Genomic DNA, 17,362 nt, shown 5'->3' with positions numbered 1-17,362 from the left:
GTGTGTGTATATATATATATATATATATATATATATATATATATTGTCTTTATAATCCGTTTTGTCATTTGACATCAATTAACATTGATGTTCATCAACATTTAACATTGTCACGTTATCGATGGAAAAATTCATTTTTAGACAGTTTGATTGGCCTGAGCGGCTAGGAGACACTGAGAGTAGCAAGCGGTAGAAAATGGATTAGAAAGGAAAGATTAAAAAATAATGATAAAAAAATAAATAGAATAAAATAAATAAAAACAATTTTTTTTTTTACTTGGGACTTCCCGTGGGCCAGATTTTGGATGCTGGGGGGCCGGATCCGTTAGTTTGGGGACCCCTGCTCTATACACTACTGCCATCCAACATCTTGGAAGTGCAACTGCATGCAAAGTCTGCTATATAATACTTGCAAACCAGACTCAGAAATGTAAGAAATCAAGATAAAACAACTGGACAGCACAGGTAACATTATCAGTTCATTTTTAAACGTTAAATTAAAAAAAAAAAAACACATGAAGTTCTTTTTTTTGATTGAAACTGTTATTAGTAGATTGCACAGTGAAGTACATATACCGTACAATCGACCACTAAATGGTAACACCCGAATAAGTTTTTCAACTTGTTTAAGTCGCGGTCCACGTAAATCAATTCATAGTAAAGCACACACACAAAAGTAAAACAATCTGGTACTGTTGTCATCATCAATTCCCAGGTACTGAGAATTGGTCAAATATTGGTTTGAAGGTGAAAAGGTGTACCCGTCCCGAAGTGGGGTGAATAAATATTTGATCCTCGACTGAGTTTGTAGGTTTAACAAAGATGTGAAAGGTGCATAACATACAATTTCTGAAAAAAAGATTCAATAAATGACAAATTAATTCATAACCTTTCTCACTAGCATGACTGTAGGATCAATTCAAACTGGAATTAAGCTCTCTCCCTTTTGTTATTTCTCTGTGGTCTGTATGAGTCATCTTTCATGGATAATTTATCAAGCAACTGTTGCTGCAATGAGGGATTGTATCCTGCCTTTGCTGGGGGGGGTCTTTACCGTGGCTGTGAATGAGACCATGGGTTCCGACAACAAAGTTAATGTAGAGATAGAAGGATTGCAAACACTTCCTCTCCTGCACTCGAGGAGGTGTGTGTCCACAAGCTCAAAAATGTACATATATATATTTTCTATCTATTTCTGTTGTTGTTGTGGAGGCTATCGGTATATATACATATATATTTATATGTATATATATATATATATATATATATATACACCGTATTTTTCAGACTATAAGTCACAGTTTTTTTCATAGTTTGGCCGGGCTCCAGTGCGATTTATGTTTTTTTCCTTCTTTATTATGCATTTTCGCCAGGTGCGACTTATACTCCGGTGCGACTTATACTCCGAAAAATACGGTATATATATATATATATTAGAGATGCGCGGTTTGCGGACACAACCGCGGAGTCCGCGGATTATCCGCGGATCGGGCGGATGAAATAAAAAAAAATAAGATTTTATCCGCTCGCGGGTCGGGTCGGGCGGATTAATTAGATATTTTTTTTATTTTATTTTTTTTTTTTTTTTTTGCGGGTGGCAGTTAAACCAATTGGGAAATATATATACATAGTTAAATGTTGTTACCCACATACGAAAAACGAGCAGGCACCTGCTGCATATGCCACAACAGAAGAAAAAAAAAAAAAGAGATGGACACTTTTACGGAGCGGAGAAGGCCCCCGACGCCTCGCCGGGGTCCGGGACCGAGGCCCCTTCCCCCGAGAGGGCCCCACCGGGAGCCGTAGCTGAGGCGATCCGCGAGAAGGGCCCGACGCACGTCCAGGGTCACTACCGCGCCCACCGCACCGACACCCCGCCTCGTCCGCTTTCGCCGCGGCCGGCGTCACGCGCAGCAGGTAAGCAGCTTACCTGCCCGCCACCCCCGTGGCCGGGGGCTCGTAACATGGGTCACTCCGCGCGCTCCGCCCGCGCAGTTTACCTGCTTGCCACCCCTGTTGCCGGGGGCGCGTAACAGGGGTCACTCCGCGCGTAGTGCGCTCATGAAAGGGGTGGGGCTCACCCTGGTTGATATAGAGAGCAGGACGGTGGCCATGGAAGTTGGAACCCGCTAAGGAGTGTGTAACAACCCACCTGCCGAATCAACTAGCCCTGAAAATGGATGGCGCTGGAGCGTGGGCCCATATCTGGCCGTCGCCGGCAGCGAGACGCGCTTGGAGGTGCGCTCAGCGCGGCTCACATATGATTGCGCACTGGTGTGCGTCTGGGTCGTGACAGCGTGGCACGCGAATGTCTGTGCATTGGATCAGTCTCCTTTCTTTAACAGGCAAAAGCTTTATAACCTCACCATACCTGCCAACTTTTAAATCAGAAAAACCTAGTAGCCAGGGTCCAAGGGCCGCAGGCCCCGGTAGGTCCAGGACAAAGTCCTGGTGGAGGGTTCAGGGCTTCGCCCCCCGACGCAAAATGACTATTAGCATTCAGACAGGTTAAAATGTTGCTAAAACCATCACTTTTCTATCAGTCACAGTGACTTTTCAAAACAAAAATATTACAGCAAAAATCAAATGGGTTGATTGACATGTTTATTCTGTAAGCTAACTTCAATAGTTTGAAATTATTTTGACAGTTAATGCCAGTTATCCTGTCAACCTTTCACAAGACTTCAATTTGTTAATTGAAAGTATAAATAGTATAAACACTTTTTACAGTATGTCGTGCTGTGAAATACAGCCGACAGGATTGCGCATGCATGGTGCAGGAGAACAAAGGACTTCTTTCATTTAAGGTTTGTGATAAACCATCAAACTCATTCGTTAAAAGGACTCTATAGTAATATAAAGCGAATTTTTCTGGACATTATCATGCAAGAAAAGTTTATTTTTGGGATCGCGATCACCGCGTAATGATTTTTAAAGGTTGCATTACATTATTAACTGTCCCATGTGATCAGCCAGTGCAATTGGAAGTCCATGCTCAATTATTGCCTCCGTAAATAAAACTTCGGCATTTATCACATCCAAAGAATCTGTTTGGGCGACGAAAAACGTTGAAAGTTTTCCACTTGTATCGCTAGCAACGGCATTAGACTTGTGTTTTTTTGTCCCAACGTGGTCTTTTACATCGCTAATTCCTCCGTGTCCGATCGAAAAATCTTGTCTGCACAAGGTGCAATTCGCGTAGTTTTCACCCTTTTTTTTTCTTCTAATTAATATTAGATATATAACAACGGGCGGATGGCGGGCGGATGCAGTTCTGATCAAACGTTACATCGGTTGGATGGCGGATGGTTGACGACTTTCTGACGCGGTTGCGGATGAGATAAATTGCCTATCCGCGCATCTCTAATATATATATATATATATATATATATATATATATATATATATAGTACAGTAAACAGTAATGAAAACACAGTTGTTCTACTAACTGTACTGTACTTGCTGCTTACTTTAAAAAAAAAAAAACACTTACCTTTCACTATTTGAGTAGCTTTTGTTCTGCCATTTGAGTACTGGCGAGCGATCTCTGAATCCGGGAACATATCCTTCACGGATTTGTTGAAAACATCCGCAAATGAGAACGGAATGTTGCTTGCAAGGTGGCCCATAATACTGGGCTGTGACCAGCCTTGCGCTTCTCTGACCGTTCATGAGTGACTATATACATTCGGCCACCGTGTTGTGGGTTATAGATGAACCTATGGATAACGGAGAAATATATAATAGTCTCCTTTTCAGGTGAGAGGACGCTAAAGGCAGTGCCTCCAATATTGTTTGTCCGGCTGGAAAGTTTGGATATTACAACTTGCCGTAGCTTTGAAGCAATGCATGATGGGAATCCGGATGTTGTGTGTCGGTGTATTAACGTGCCGGCTGGAATAAACACACGCTGAGAAATAGTTCCGTGCCTGCCTACTTTATGGGTTATAGATAAACCTATGGATCTCTCACCTTTTCAGGTGAGAGACGACGTTAAAGGCAGTCCCTTTAAGGCACGCCCCCAATATAGCTGTCCGGCTGGAAATCGGGAGATTTTCGGGAGAATGGTTGTCCCGGGAGATTTTCGGGAGAGGCACTGAAATTCGGGAGTCTCCCGGAAAATTCAGGAGGGTTGGCAAGTATGCTTGCCAGTCCTGCGCTGCGCAGATTATTCTGGGAGATGTAGTTTATTTACAGACCCGGCCAGCGCTAAAACGGCATGAAAAACTACACTCACCAAGTTTTCCTCTGATACCGTCACACGTCACGGTATTATTGAAAAGACTTTGAAACCGACATACTGCGGTATTTATAATTCCGTTACATCCCTACGATAACATCTATTTGTCATTGTATGCATGCTGAGTGCTACTGACGGTGTAAAACTATCAATACAATGTTTAAACTGTTTATTCGTTTTTATTACATACATTTATTTGAGCGAAACAAAGTCAATAGTACACAATAAAAAGCATAACTGATTTAACTCTTGGTTTTTGCCTTCAAATGTTTCATCTGTCCAGGGAATCATTCCCCTGAGAATATTCTGTTTGTGTGCGTGTCAACATGTTAGACCGTCCGAATGTTTTTCTTTTAGACATATTGTCTCTGCAGCATCGCGTGGACATCGGGGGCAGTACCTCTGGATTGGCAGACCGGGGTGGTGGTTCCTCTCTTTAAAAAGGGGAACCGGAGGGTGTGTTCTAACTATCGTGGGATCACACTCCTCAGCCTTCCCGGTAAGGTCTATTCAGGTGTACTGGAGAGGAGGCTACGCCGGATAGTCGAACCTCGGATTCAGGAGGAACAGTGTGGTTTTCGTCCTGGTCGTGGAACTGTGGACCAGTTCTATACTCTCGGCAGGGTCCTTGAGGGTGCATGGGAGTTTGCCCAACCAGTCTACATGTGCTTTGTGGACTTGGAGAAGGCATTCGACCGTGTCCCTCGGGAAGTCCTGTGGGGAGTGCTCAGAGAGTATGGGGTTTCGGACTGTCTGATTGTGGCGGTCCGCTCCCTGTATGATCAGTGTCAGAGCTTGGTTCGCATTGCCGGCAGTAAGTCGGACACGTTTCCGGTGAGGGTTGGACTCCGCCAAGGCTGCCCTTTGTCACCGATTCTGTTCATAACTTTTATGGACAGAATTTCTAGGCGCAGTCAAGGCGTTGAGGGGATCCGGTTTGGTGGCTGCAGGATTAGGTCTCTGCTTTTTGCAGATGATTTGGTCCTGATGGCTTCATCTGGCCAGGATCTTCAGCTCTCACTGGATCGGTTCGCAGCTGAGTGTGAAGCGACTGGGATGAGAATCAGCACCTCCAAGTCCGAGTCCATGGTTCTCGCCCGGAAAAGGGTGGAGTGCCATCTCCGGGTTGGGGAGGAGATCATGCCCCAAGTGGAAGAGTTCAAGTACCTCGGAGTCTTGTTCACGAGTGAGGGAAGAGTGGATCGTGAGATCGACAGGCGGATCGGTGCGGCGTCTTCAGTAATGCGGACGCTGTATCGATCCGTTGTGGTGAAGAAGGAGCTGAGCCGGAAGGCAAAGCTCTCAATTTACCGGTCGATCTACGTTCCCATCCTCACCTATGGTCATGAGCTTTGGGTTATGACCGAAAGGACAAGATCACGGGTACAAGCGGCCGAAATGAGTTTCCTCCGCCGGGTGGCGGGGCTCTCCCTTAGAGATAGGGTGAGAAGCTCTGTCATCCGGGGGGAGCTCAAAGTAAAGCCGCTGCTCCTCCGCATCGAGAGGAGCCAGATGAGGTGGTTCGGGCATCTGGTCAGGATGCCACCCGAGCGCCTCCCTAAGGAGGTGTTTAGGGCATGTCCGACCGGTAGGAGGCCACGAGGAAGACCCAGGACACGTTGGGAAGACTATGTCTCCCGGCTGGCCTGGGAACGCCTCGGGATCCCCCGGGAGGAGCTGGACGAAGTGGCTGGGGAGAGGGAAGTCTGGGCTTCCCTGCTTAGGCTGCTGCCCCCGCGACCCGACCTCGGATAAGCGGAAGAAGGTGGATGGATGGATGGACATATTGTCTATACAAGAATGGGATTTTATAATTGTATAACTGCTGGAAAACTTAAGGGGCTGTATAAAACAAATTAAATAGAATAATGTTGGTGTCTGCTGGGATTTATTTTAATAGAAATTGTTTTTCATACAGAATATTGATTGTAAATATATTTCCTACAATACATGAAATAACATTTTGCAATATGCCATTTCTTGCGTCTTTATCATTCCATCACAACACCGCAACACCTGCAAAAGCGTCTTAATAGATCACACGTAACACGCCCACTAAATGTACCCACCTTTTTATAGTGTGCAAACGCTATTTAGCACAAGTTATTTGAACCTTAGTAGAGCAAGCCCATACTGTATAATAGCATTACTCATTTGGCAGTTACCACAAAAAATGCACCAAAAATATCCTATAAAACCCCAGTTTATCTAGATATTTGTGGTCAAATGTAAGAATGTTCAACAGCGCATTGCATTGGCTCAATACTGTATATTGCTAAAGAGTAAACATACTGCATCCTATTTAGTTAACATACTGTCTCTCTCTGCAGAATCGCCAGTGGGTTTGGTGGGGCTTTGTTTGTCTACTTTAACCGACTGATTGTCCAGTTCATCAGGAAACAGAAGGCCATCAACAAATTCCTCATGAAAAAGTGAGCCTAACGCTGCATAATATCATTGATTTACATTAGCGAGGGCACTTCCTCTGAACAGTCCAATATTTTGTGTTCTATCTCACTGTTACACAATCATTGAGGAGAGAGAGTTTTTTGTAGGAATTCACTATTATAGTATTAGTTTAGTATTCATTTATTTGAAAAAGCATAATTTTAGATACAGCTCTCATGATGTTTGTCATTGAAATTTAGCTTCAGGTAAATATTTGACTTAAAGGCCTACTGAAATGCGATTTTCTTATTTAAACGGGGATAGCAGGTCCATTCTATGTGTCATACTTGATCATTTCGCGATATTGCCATATTTTTGCTGAAAGGATTTAGTAGAGAACATCGACGATAAAGTTCGCAACTTTTGGTCGCTGATAAAAAAAGCCTTGCCTGAACCGGAAGTAGCAGACGAGTAGCGTGACGTCACAGGTTGTGGAGCTCCTCACATCCGAACATTGTTTACAATCATGGCCACCAGCAGCGAGAGCGATTCAGACCGAGAAAGCGACGATGAAAGATTTGTGGATGAGGAAAGTGAGAATGAAGGACTAGAGGGCAGTGGGGGCGATTCAGATAGGGAAGATGCTGTGAGAGGCGGGTGGGACCTGATATTCAGCTGGGAATGACTAAAACAGTAAATAACCACAAGACATGTATATACTCTATTAGCCACAACACAACCAGGCTTATATTTAATATGCCACAAATTAATCCCGCATAACAAACACCTCCCCCCTCCCGTCCATATAACCCGCCAATACAACTCAAACACCTGCACAACACACTCAATCCCACAGCCCAAAGTACCGTTCACCTCCCCAAAGTTTATACAGCACATATATTTCCCCAAAGTCCCCAAAGTTACATACGTGACATGCACATAGCGGCACGCACGTACGGGCAAGCGATCAAATGTTTGGAAGCCGCAGCTGCATGCGTACTCATGGTACCGCGTCTGCGCATCCAACTCAAAGTCCTCCTGGTAAGAGTCTCTGTTGTCCCAGTTCTCCACAGGCCAATGGTAAAGCTTGAATGGGAATGTAAACAATGAAACACCGGCTGTGTTTGTGTTGCTGCAGTCGGCCGCAATACACCGCTTCCCACCTACAGCTTTCTTCTTTGCTGTCTCTATTGTTCATTGAACAAATTGCAAAAGATTCACCAACACAGATGTCAAGAATACTGTGGAATTTTGCGATGAAAACAGACGACTTAATAGCTGGCCACCATGCTGTCCCAAAATGTCCTCTACAATCCGTGACGTCGCGCGCTGACGTCATCATACCGAGACCTTTTCAGCAGGATATTTCGCGCAAAATTTAAAATTGCACTTTAGCAAGCTAACCCGGCCGTATTGGCATGTGTTGCAATGTTAAGATTTCATCATTGATATATAAACTATCAGACTGCGTGGTCGGTAGTAGTGGGTTTCAGTAGGCCTTTAAATGCACAAAGCTAATTTTAGCAACTTTCAACAGTATCTGCTCGTATTCCTGGACTGATTTATTCTTGTCAAGTAAATTAAATTTGCAGTATTTGTCTTATACCTGTCAGGATCAATTGAATATAACAATGTGCGAAATTCATTCTTTTTGTCTTATTGCTGGTTTCTGTTTTATTAATTTACACGACTCACAAAAAGCTACGAGGATTTTGCTTTCAGGTGATTTCAGCTTCTTGTTAGAAAACAGTAACTTGTGCGAAAAGTACTAAAACATCAAACAGTTTAACACACACATTTCAAAATTTGAATGACTGGCAAACTAAGAACTATAAATTGGTGTATTTTAGGTTAATCCTGAAATGTCACCTGTAAACCAAATGTCCCTAACTTTTTGTGAGTAATGTGTATTTTTATTACTGCCTTTGGCTGTTTTCCTCCAATTCGTAATCTCTTTTTCAGACGCCTTCTGTATCCAGCACTAGTAACTCTACTTGTTTCCACCTTAACATTCCCCCCTGGCTTTGGTCAATTTATGGCTGGCAAGGTAGGTCTCCTTCACTTCAACCATTATATATATATATATATATATATATATATATATATATATATATATATATATGTTATAGTATTTTTGTTTTTTTAATTATCTGACCGGTAAATTGGAAACAAAATGCAGTTCAAATAAAATCACTAGGACACCAAATATTAATGGCATTTATGCACAGGATATATGTAAATTTATAACATCTTATTGTATATCGAAAACACATTTTTTTCAATCAATTCTATGGATCTCTCAATCCCTTTGATGGGATCAGATTAGAGGCTGACATTTGTCTTTTTTTTAACTGGTTGGTGATCGGCTGATGAGCTGCCGAGTCAGCATTTTTACCACAGCTGTGTACCAGTGTTTGTATGGCTAAAGACTGTAGGAAAGATTCCTTCATAAGGGATGCACAATCAGGGAGACACGATTAAATTTACGAATTCCTTTTTAAAGGTGCCATATGTAATAATTTCATGCCAAGTCATCATTAAATGGCCCTGATATGTCAAAAGGCATTAATAAATCATGTTCTTTTCGAATACCTTTATAACTGATAATGGTCGTTCAACCGGGATATGCTCATTTAAAAATTAGATTTACAGCCCTGAAATATTGTTATTGTTTTCATTTGGATGCCCCGCCCTCCACCGTTTGACCAATTAAAAAGTCTGTGAGTGTGTCACATCCAGGTTGCCAGTTACGCACCGCCCTCTTCGTCGAGCTACTGCCACTGGTAAAGTTACTAAACATGTCAGACCTTAGTAAATCTAAGGGACGTTGTTACGGTTCTCAACAAAGCCAGGAATAAAACGAGGATTCGTATCGGGGATGCCTTTGAAGGCGGAGAATATGTTTTCATCTGACGCCAAACTTGTTAATTTCCTCCTTGATAGGTAAGTAAGGCATTTACGTTTTCTTATTACCTGTAATGAATGGCAATGGACATTTGGCATATAAACTATATTGTCCAATACAGTCTATAATCTTGTCTAACAAAGCTAGTATAGTCGTGCAACGAATGCTTAGTGTGTGATGGTGCAGAGCTCCTAGTTTAATGCTTGGCATGTTAGCCCGGTCAATAACACATCGACATACAGGCTAACAGGGAAAAAATATGCCTGTTAAGCCTGTATGTCGATGTGTATTCCAACTGACAGGGAAACATATCTTTTTGACAAATAAAACCTATGTGGATATGGGTAGTGTCAGTGCCTATTTTGTTCTCAATATGCTGATACGCTGAGAAAATGCGTTCCAACATTAGCGCGGCTAACTGCGGTTTCTGGTACTGCATGTGCATTGGTACAATATAATGCATTACATGTAATAATTTTCTACTTTGTGTATTGACATGGTAGTCAGGTTGGATGCAAAATGGAGTTTTGCCTTGGCTTGCCATCAAAGTAGGCCTGTGCGATATATAATATATTATAGATTATTATATATAATTATTTCAATGGTGGTCAAACTAGACATTTTAGCAGGGTAATGCCAACAATCTGTCCCGACTCCCGACGAAAATATTGCTGCGTAACTTTACGAATACATTTGACTAATCGACATCAGTAAAATGTGGCATAATTACTTAGTAAACCATCTTGCAAGAAGCATAAATAAGAAAAACCTACAGTGTAGGACTTGTCGATTGCCATTTGAAGTTCCTTAGAGTAGGATTCGGATTTGGCTGCGTATCTGGCAACCTCAGTTATGGAGAGTGAGATGGGACTACAGAATGTTGACCATAATTGCAGTACCATTTCTGACCACATTACTACATATGGCACCTTTAAATACACGGAGGAATTGCATGAATATAGTAGAGAAGGGATTGATATGGTCTCATTCCTCGGTGGATCTCCCATCAGAAGAAGGTGGGGGGGTGAATAATTTTGCAATGCAGTCTGCTGAAAATGATGGAAAGTGCCACTCTAGATAGCAACTGACGCTGTGTTCAAAGTTGCAATTGCCTCAAAACACATTTTAAGATATTCAACACTCTACTGCTATCTGGCGGCCAAAGTGGATAGTGCAACCCCCGATTCGTCACATTTCATGTGTCAGGTTAACCTCAACGAAGGGGCCCACATGAATCCCGTTCCTACTGTACTGTCTTGCATGTCGTTCCATAACTACGGCCCGGATTTGAGAGTAAGCTGCTATCCACAGAGTAAAGCATTTCTAAGATACTAATCTTCATCTATGGCTTAAAATAAACAACATTTCTTCCAAGTACAATTATCACTGGTGGACCAGAGAAAAATGAATGTCTAAGCATGCTACACACACACATACACCAAGCAGGACGACACAGGAAGCTAACCACTTAAGTTTCAATATAAAGCAGAGGTGATCGATCCAGATGCCGGTACTATCAATGCCTTTTATACTATCAGTATATAAACAATACTATCGTTTTGGTTATTGTTTACAAACACAGGGAGTAAGTCTCTGGCTACAGAAAGGCTTTGAGGGCAAAATCAAAATAATTTGAATGGGAATCGACACTAATTTTTGCTTAAAAAAAAATTGTATGTAGCAGTCAATACCACAATTTTAATACATAATCTAATTTACAACAATATGAGCAAATTCTAAATTTAATAAGATAAGCTTCATAAAAAAAATCGTATTGTGTTTAATTTAGTTACTTGCTCTAAAACAGGGATTCTTAACCTTTTTGACCTCAGGGCCCACTGAAATACCAACACTGAATTAGTAATCTTACTCTGGCTTTTAATCATACTCAATATTTATATCTAACCTACTTAGAGTTTACAACCTTGTCAAATGATAAAAAAAAAACATGTGTTAATCGCACATATTATTTATTTAACACATAAATATAGTGACTTAGGTCAAGGTGATTAGAAAAACAAGCACTAACCAAATGTATTGAATAAGAAGCAACGCATAAATAACTGACAAAAAATACATTCATATGCAATTATGTTGTGCTAAAATAAATAAACTCAATTCATATTGAATATGTTTAAGTAACTGTTCAATAAAATTTAAGTGCATATTAAAATAAAGCCTCACCACTTTACTTATCATTTTTCCGATTAAGAAACTTCTCAATGACTTTAGCTCTAGACTTCATCTGTTTGTTTTATATTGTCAACACTGCTTTAAAACATTTTCAGTTCTATAATCTATTGTCGAAGTATTGGATCGGATTTTAGGAACATCTATGTCTTTGTATGATTGATTTGTTTGATATTGTACGCCATGTGGTCCCTATCTGGCATTCGTATCCCAGTCACTCATTTATATCAATCAATCAATCAATCAATGTTTATTTATATAGCCCTAAATCACAAGTGTCTCAAAGTGCTGCACAAGCCACAACGACATCCTCGGTACAAAGCACACATAAGGGCATATGAATCTGTGTGTGTTAGGGATGTCCGATAATATCGAACCGCCGACATTATCGGCTGATAAATGCTTTAAAAAGTAATATCGGAAATTATCTGTATCGGTTTCACGATTATCGGTATCGGTTTCCAAAAGTCAAATTTTTGACTTTCTAAAACGCCGCTGTGCACACGGACCCAGGAAGATATACAGAGTGCCAATTAATCCTTGAAGGCGCTGCCTTTGCGTACTGGCCCAGTCACATATTATCTACGGCTTGAAACACGCACTAGCAAATGCAAGCATACTTGATCAACAGCCATACAGGTCACACTGAGGGTGGATGTATAAACAACTTTAACACTGTTACAAATATGCGCCACACTGTGAACCCACACCAAACAAGAATGACAAACACATTTCGGGAGAACATCCGCACCGTAACACAACATAAACACAACAGAACAAATACCCAGAACCCCTTGCAGATGCGTGTTTTCATTCAGAAAAATCTACCTCTCACACGTGATGACAAGGAGAAAAAGAATTAGCCCACTCTTTGAGCTTCATCTGTTGCACAAATAGACTAATAGTCTGGACTGAGTGAAGCTGTTGTATTTATGTTGTGTGCCTTTTTTCCCCATGCACTTTAAAGGATGGCTGTGTTTTCTACTAGTCTAGACTGAAGCAGTTTTATTAATGTTCATGCAGTTTAAAGGAGGACTGTGTTTTCTACTAGTCTAGACTGAAGCAGTTGTATTAATGTTCATGCACTTTAAAGGAGGACTGTGTTTTCTACTAGTCTAGACTGAAGCAGTTTTATTAATGTTCATGCACTTTAAAGGATGGCTGTGTTATCTACTAGTCTAGACTGAAGCAGTTTTTTATTTTTGTGCCTTTCTTGTTTTCATTTGCACATTTTTGTTACTCATACGAATACGTTAAGAACAGGGCAGATTGAGCCCAGTTTATAGTACACTCTGGACTGAAGCTGTGTGCCTTCATTGTTTTTGTAGCTGTTGTTTTGAGGCATGTTTTAAAAAAAAAAAAAAAAAAAAAAAAAAGCACTTTATGAAAGTCAAAGTTAACAGTGTTTCCCATAGTTGTAGTGGGTATCAGGATTATTTCAGGGAGAGCATGTCCCACATTCCAAGCTGGTGTTTTGAGGCATGTTAAAAAAAATAATGCACTTTGTGACTTCAATAATAAATATGGCAGTGCCATGTTGGCACTTTTTTCCATAACTTGAGTTGATTTATTTTTGGAAAACCTTGTTACATTGTTGTATGCATCCAGTGGGGCATCACAACAAAATGAGGCATAATAATGTGTTAATTCCACGACTATATATATCGGTATCGGTTGATATCGGTATTGGTAATTAAGAGTTGGACAATATCGGAATATCGGATATCGGCAAAAAAGCCATTATCGGACATTCCTAGTGTGTACTCAAATGTTTCCACCCTCATCTGTCTATAATCAATATCTTGTGCATCCGTGTACCTCCAAACCCTACACACACACACACACACACACACACACACACACCCCCAAACACATACACACACACATATTTTAATTTGATTGCCTATGAAGGAAAGTCAGGCTTCTGAAGCTGTAACTCGCCCTGCACTGACCTAGTCTTGTTAAAGCATCTCCCTGGAGTATGCATGCAAAATGTTGTATCTCAAATCCCTCTTTTAAGTTCAGCTTTAGATAAAGCACTCATCTTAATCTCACTGCCCACAATCTTAAATCTCCTTTGACATTTCTTTGTACGATATCAGCAAATCATACCGTTTCCAATCCTTCCCCAAAAGACAGATGGAGTGAAGTTTCGAAAGATTTTTTAAAGGCTGAGAAAGACGTGCGTCATTTATTTTATTAAGGCAATAACACCTTATGTAAGCATCAAACTTTCCCACCATTGCTACATAATCCTCTTGAAGTTGATGTTAAGTCTGGCGAATGTCAGCACTACCTTCTCAATTCACAAACACTATCGTTTAAAGAAAATGTAAAGAACACGAATAAATATCAAGTTTTCTTTGTAGCTGACGCAGAAAGAATCTCTGGTGACATTACTGGACAACCGGACTTGGTGCAAAGAAGGCATTGCAGAAGAGTTTGACTACATTGGCAACTCCCAGGCTTGGCAACATCCGCAGGTCAACGTCTTTGTCACACTGGTTCTCTTCATTGTCATGAAGGTAGGACACAAATACATCTATGCTGAGAAAACTCTATAATTATATGTACAATGTGTTTTTTCAGTAACAATTTGTGGTTGATTTGGCTCATGCATGTAAGAAAAATATACAAAATGATGCCATTTGATTTAAAGGGGAACATTATCACCAGACCTATGTAAGCGTCAATATATACCTTGATGTTGCAGAAAAAAGACCATATATTTTTTTAACCGAGTTCCGAACTCTAAATGGGTGAATTTTGGCTAATTAAACGCCTTTCTAATATTCACTCTCGGAGCGATGACGTCACAATGTGACGTCACATCGGGAAGCAATCCGCCATTTTCTCAAACACCGAGTCAAATCAGCTCTGTTATTTTCCGTTTTTTCGACTGTTTTCCGTACCTTGGAGACATCATGCCTCGTCGGTGTGTTGTCGGAGGGTGTAACAACACGAACAGGGACGGATTCAAGTTGCACCAGTGGCCCAAAGATGCGAAAGTGGCAAGAAATTGGACGTTTGTTCCGCACACTTTACCGACGAAAGCTATGCTACGACAGAGATGGCAAGAATGTGTGGATATCCTGCTACACTCAAAGCAGATGCATTTCCAACGATAAAGTCAAAGAAATCTGCCGCCAGACCCCCATTGAATCTGCCGGAGTGTGTGAGCAATTCAGGGACAAAGGACCCCGGTAGCTCGGCAAGCAATGGCGGCAGTTTGTTCCCGCAGACGAGCGAGCTAAACCCCCTGGATGTCTTGGCTCACATCGACCCTAGCTTCCCTGGCCTGGTGACATCAACTCCAAAACTGGACAGATCAGCTTTCAGGAAAAGAGCGCGGATGAGGGTATGTCTACAGAATATATTAATTGATGAAAATTGGGCTGTCTGCACTCTCAAAGTGCATGTTGTTGCCAAATGTATTTCATATGCTGTAAACCTAGTTCATAGTTGTTAGTTTCCTTTAATGCCAAACAAACACATACCAATCGTTGGTTAGAAGGCGATCGCCAAATTCGTCCTCGCTTTCTCCCGTGTCGCTGGTTGTCTTGTCGTTTTCATCGGTTTCGCTTGCATACGGTTCAAACTGATATGGCTCAATAGCTTCAGTTTCTTCTTCAATTTCGTTTTCGCTACCTGCCTCCACACTACAACCATCCGTTTCAATACATTCGTAATCTGTTGAATCGCTTAAGCCGCTGAAATCCGAGTCTGAATCCGAGCTAATGTCGCTATAGCTTGCTGTTCTTTCCGCCATGTTTGTTTGTGTTGGCTTCACTATGTGACGTCACAGGAAAATGGACGGGTGTTTATAACGATGGTTAAAATCAGGCACTTTGAAGCTTTTTTTTAGGGATATTGCGTGATGGGTAAAATTTTGAAAAAAAACTTCGAAAAATATAATAAGCCACTGGGAACTGATTTTTAATGGTTTTAACCATTCTGAAATTGTGATAATGTTCCCCTTTAAGACAATCTGTCCAATCAGAACAAAGATACGATTCAAGCAAATAGTTCAAAGACTCGGAAGTAGTATAAAGGGGTTCCACACAATCTACGCCATGTTTCTTTACACTGTGAGCTCAGGTTAGAGCACTTGATTTGTTCACCCTAAGCCACTTACATCACAGTATGGGTAATCTTGCATCATTGGAGTTTTAATATATATTTTTTAAATCAGTTATCAGACTTTTCGTTGTAACATGCATCCATTCAATTTCTACCGCTTGTCCCTTTCGGCGTCGCGGTGGGTGCTGGAGTCTATATCAGCTGCATTGTCATCATAATTCCTAATATTGGCCTGATAATTATTGGGGCGATAATTACCGTGTGCCCCTACTACGAATCAGTAGCATGTAATTGGTGGTGATGGGTAAATGATGCCTCGGTGAGTATATGGCACACTCACTAGTTGTATTGACATTGCACTTATACTGCCCTGCTGTTTTATAATGGTCATCCGCTATCTGATGGGGGAAAAAAAAGGCACTACATTTGACCCACAAATAAAATTGACATTGGGCTGATATAATTTTTTCAATTTTATTTTTTTATATACAAAATGAAGGTCGTGGGTTTGATCCTGCGCTCGGGATCTTTCTGTGTGGAGTTTGCATGTCCTCCCCGTGACTGCGTGGGTTCCCTCCGGGTACTCCGGCTTCATCCCACCTCCAAAGACATGCACCTGGGGATAGGTTGATTGGCAACAATAAATTGGCCCTAGTGTGTGAATGTGAGTGTGAATGTTGTCTGTCTATCTGTGTTGGCCCTGTGATGAGGTGGTGACTTGTCCAGGGTGTACCCCGCCTTCCGCCCGAATGCAGCTGAGATAGGGTCCAGCACCCCCGCGACCCCGAACGGGACAAGCGGTAGAAAATGGATGGATGGATATATACAAAACGCTGTGCTCATGATATGCACAACTCTGGTCAATAGGGCAGGTAGTAAACAGGAAAAAAAAAAGAACATTTACCTCATTTGGCGCTATAAGGCCAAAATGATCCTAGACTTTGAAATATTTACTTTTTTGTTTTGTTCCATCCATCCATTCATTTTCTACCGCTTGTCCCTTACGGGGTCACGGGGGGGGGGGGTGCTGGAGCCTATCTCAGCTGCATTCGGGCGGAAGGCGGTGTACACCCTGGACAAGTCGCCACCTCATCGCAGGGCCAACACAGATAGACACTCATATTCACACACTAGGGCCAATTTAGTGTTGCCAATCAACCTATCCCCAGGTGCATGTCTTTGGAGGTGGGAGGAAGCCGGAGTACCCGGAGGAAACCCACGCAGTCACGGGGAGAACATGCAAACTCCACACAGAAAGATCCATTTAGATCAATTATGGTGATGAAAACAGATGTCAAACGTGACGTGCTACTCCGCCCCACTTCACAGTCAAATGACACAGAAGGTGTATCGTCACGTTTTTTTTTTTTCTTAAACTGATGCATACGACAATGTATCCATATACAGGTAAAAGCCAGTAAATTAGAATATTTTTAAAAACTTGATTTATTTCAGTAATTGCATTCAAAAGGTGTAACTTGTACATTATATTTATTCATTGCACACAGACTGATGCATTCAAATGTTTATTTCATTTAATTTTGATGATTTGAAGTGGC

At 41.5% G+C, this 17,362-nt stretch overlaps 1 protein-coding gene across 3 annotated transcripts in view; it reads left to right on the top strand.

Moving 5' to 3' along the window:
- Positions 1–17,362, top strand: part of clcn2c (chloride channel 2c) — a 456,474-nt gene that overhangs the window by 205,637 nt on the left and 233,475 nt on the right. For all 3 annotated transcript variants that reach the window (XM_072911968.1, XM_061925436.2, XM_061925435.2), the window contains exons 10-12: positions 6,571–6,672; positions 8,591–8,675; positions 14,093–14,248. In XM_072911968.1, the coding sequence (XP_072768069.1) occupies positions 6,571–6,672; positions 8,591–8,675; positions 14,093–14,248 (343 nt within the window). The remainder of the gene's footprint in view (positions 1–6,570; positions 6,673–8,590; positions 8,676–14,092; positions 14,249–17,362) is intronic.

Source organism: Nerophis lumbriciformis, linkage group LG30 (genome assembly GCF_033978685.3).
Source record: "Nerophis lumbriciformis linkage group LG30, RoL_Nlum_v2.1, whole genome shotgun sequence".
Classification (NCBI taxonomy): domain Eukaryota; kingdom Metazoa; phylum Chordata; class Actinopteri; order Syngnathiformes; family Syngnathidae; genus Nerophis; species Nerophis lumbriciformis.
This window is presented reverse-complemented; position numbering and strand designations above follow the sequence as displayed.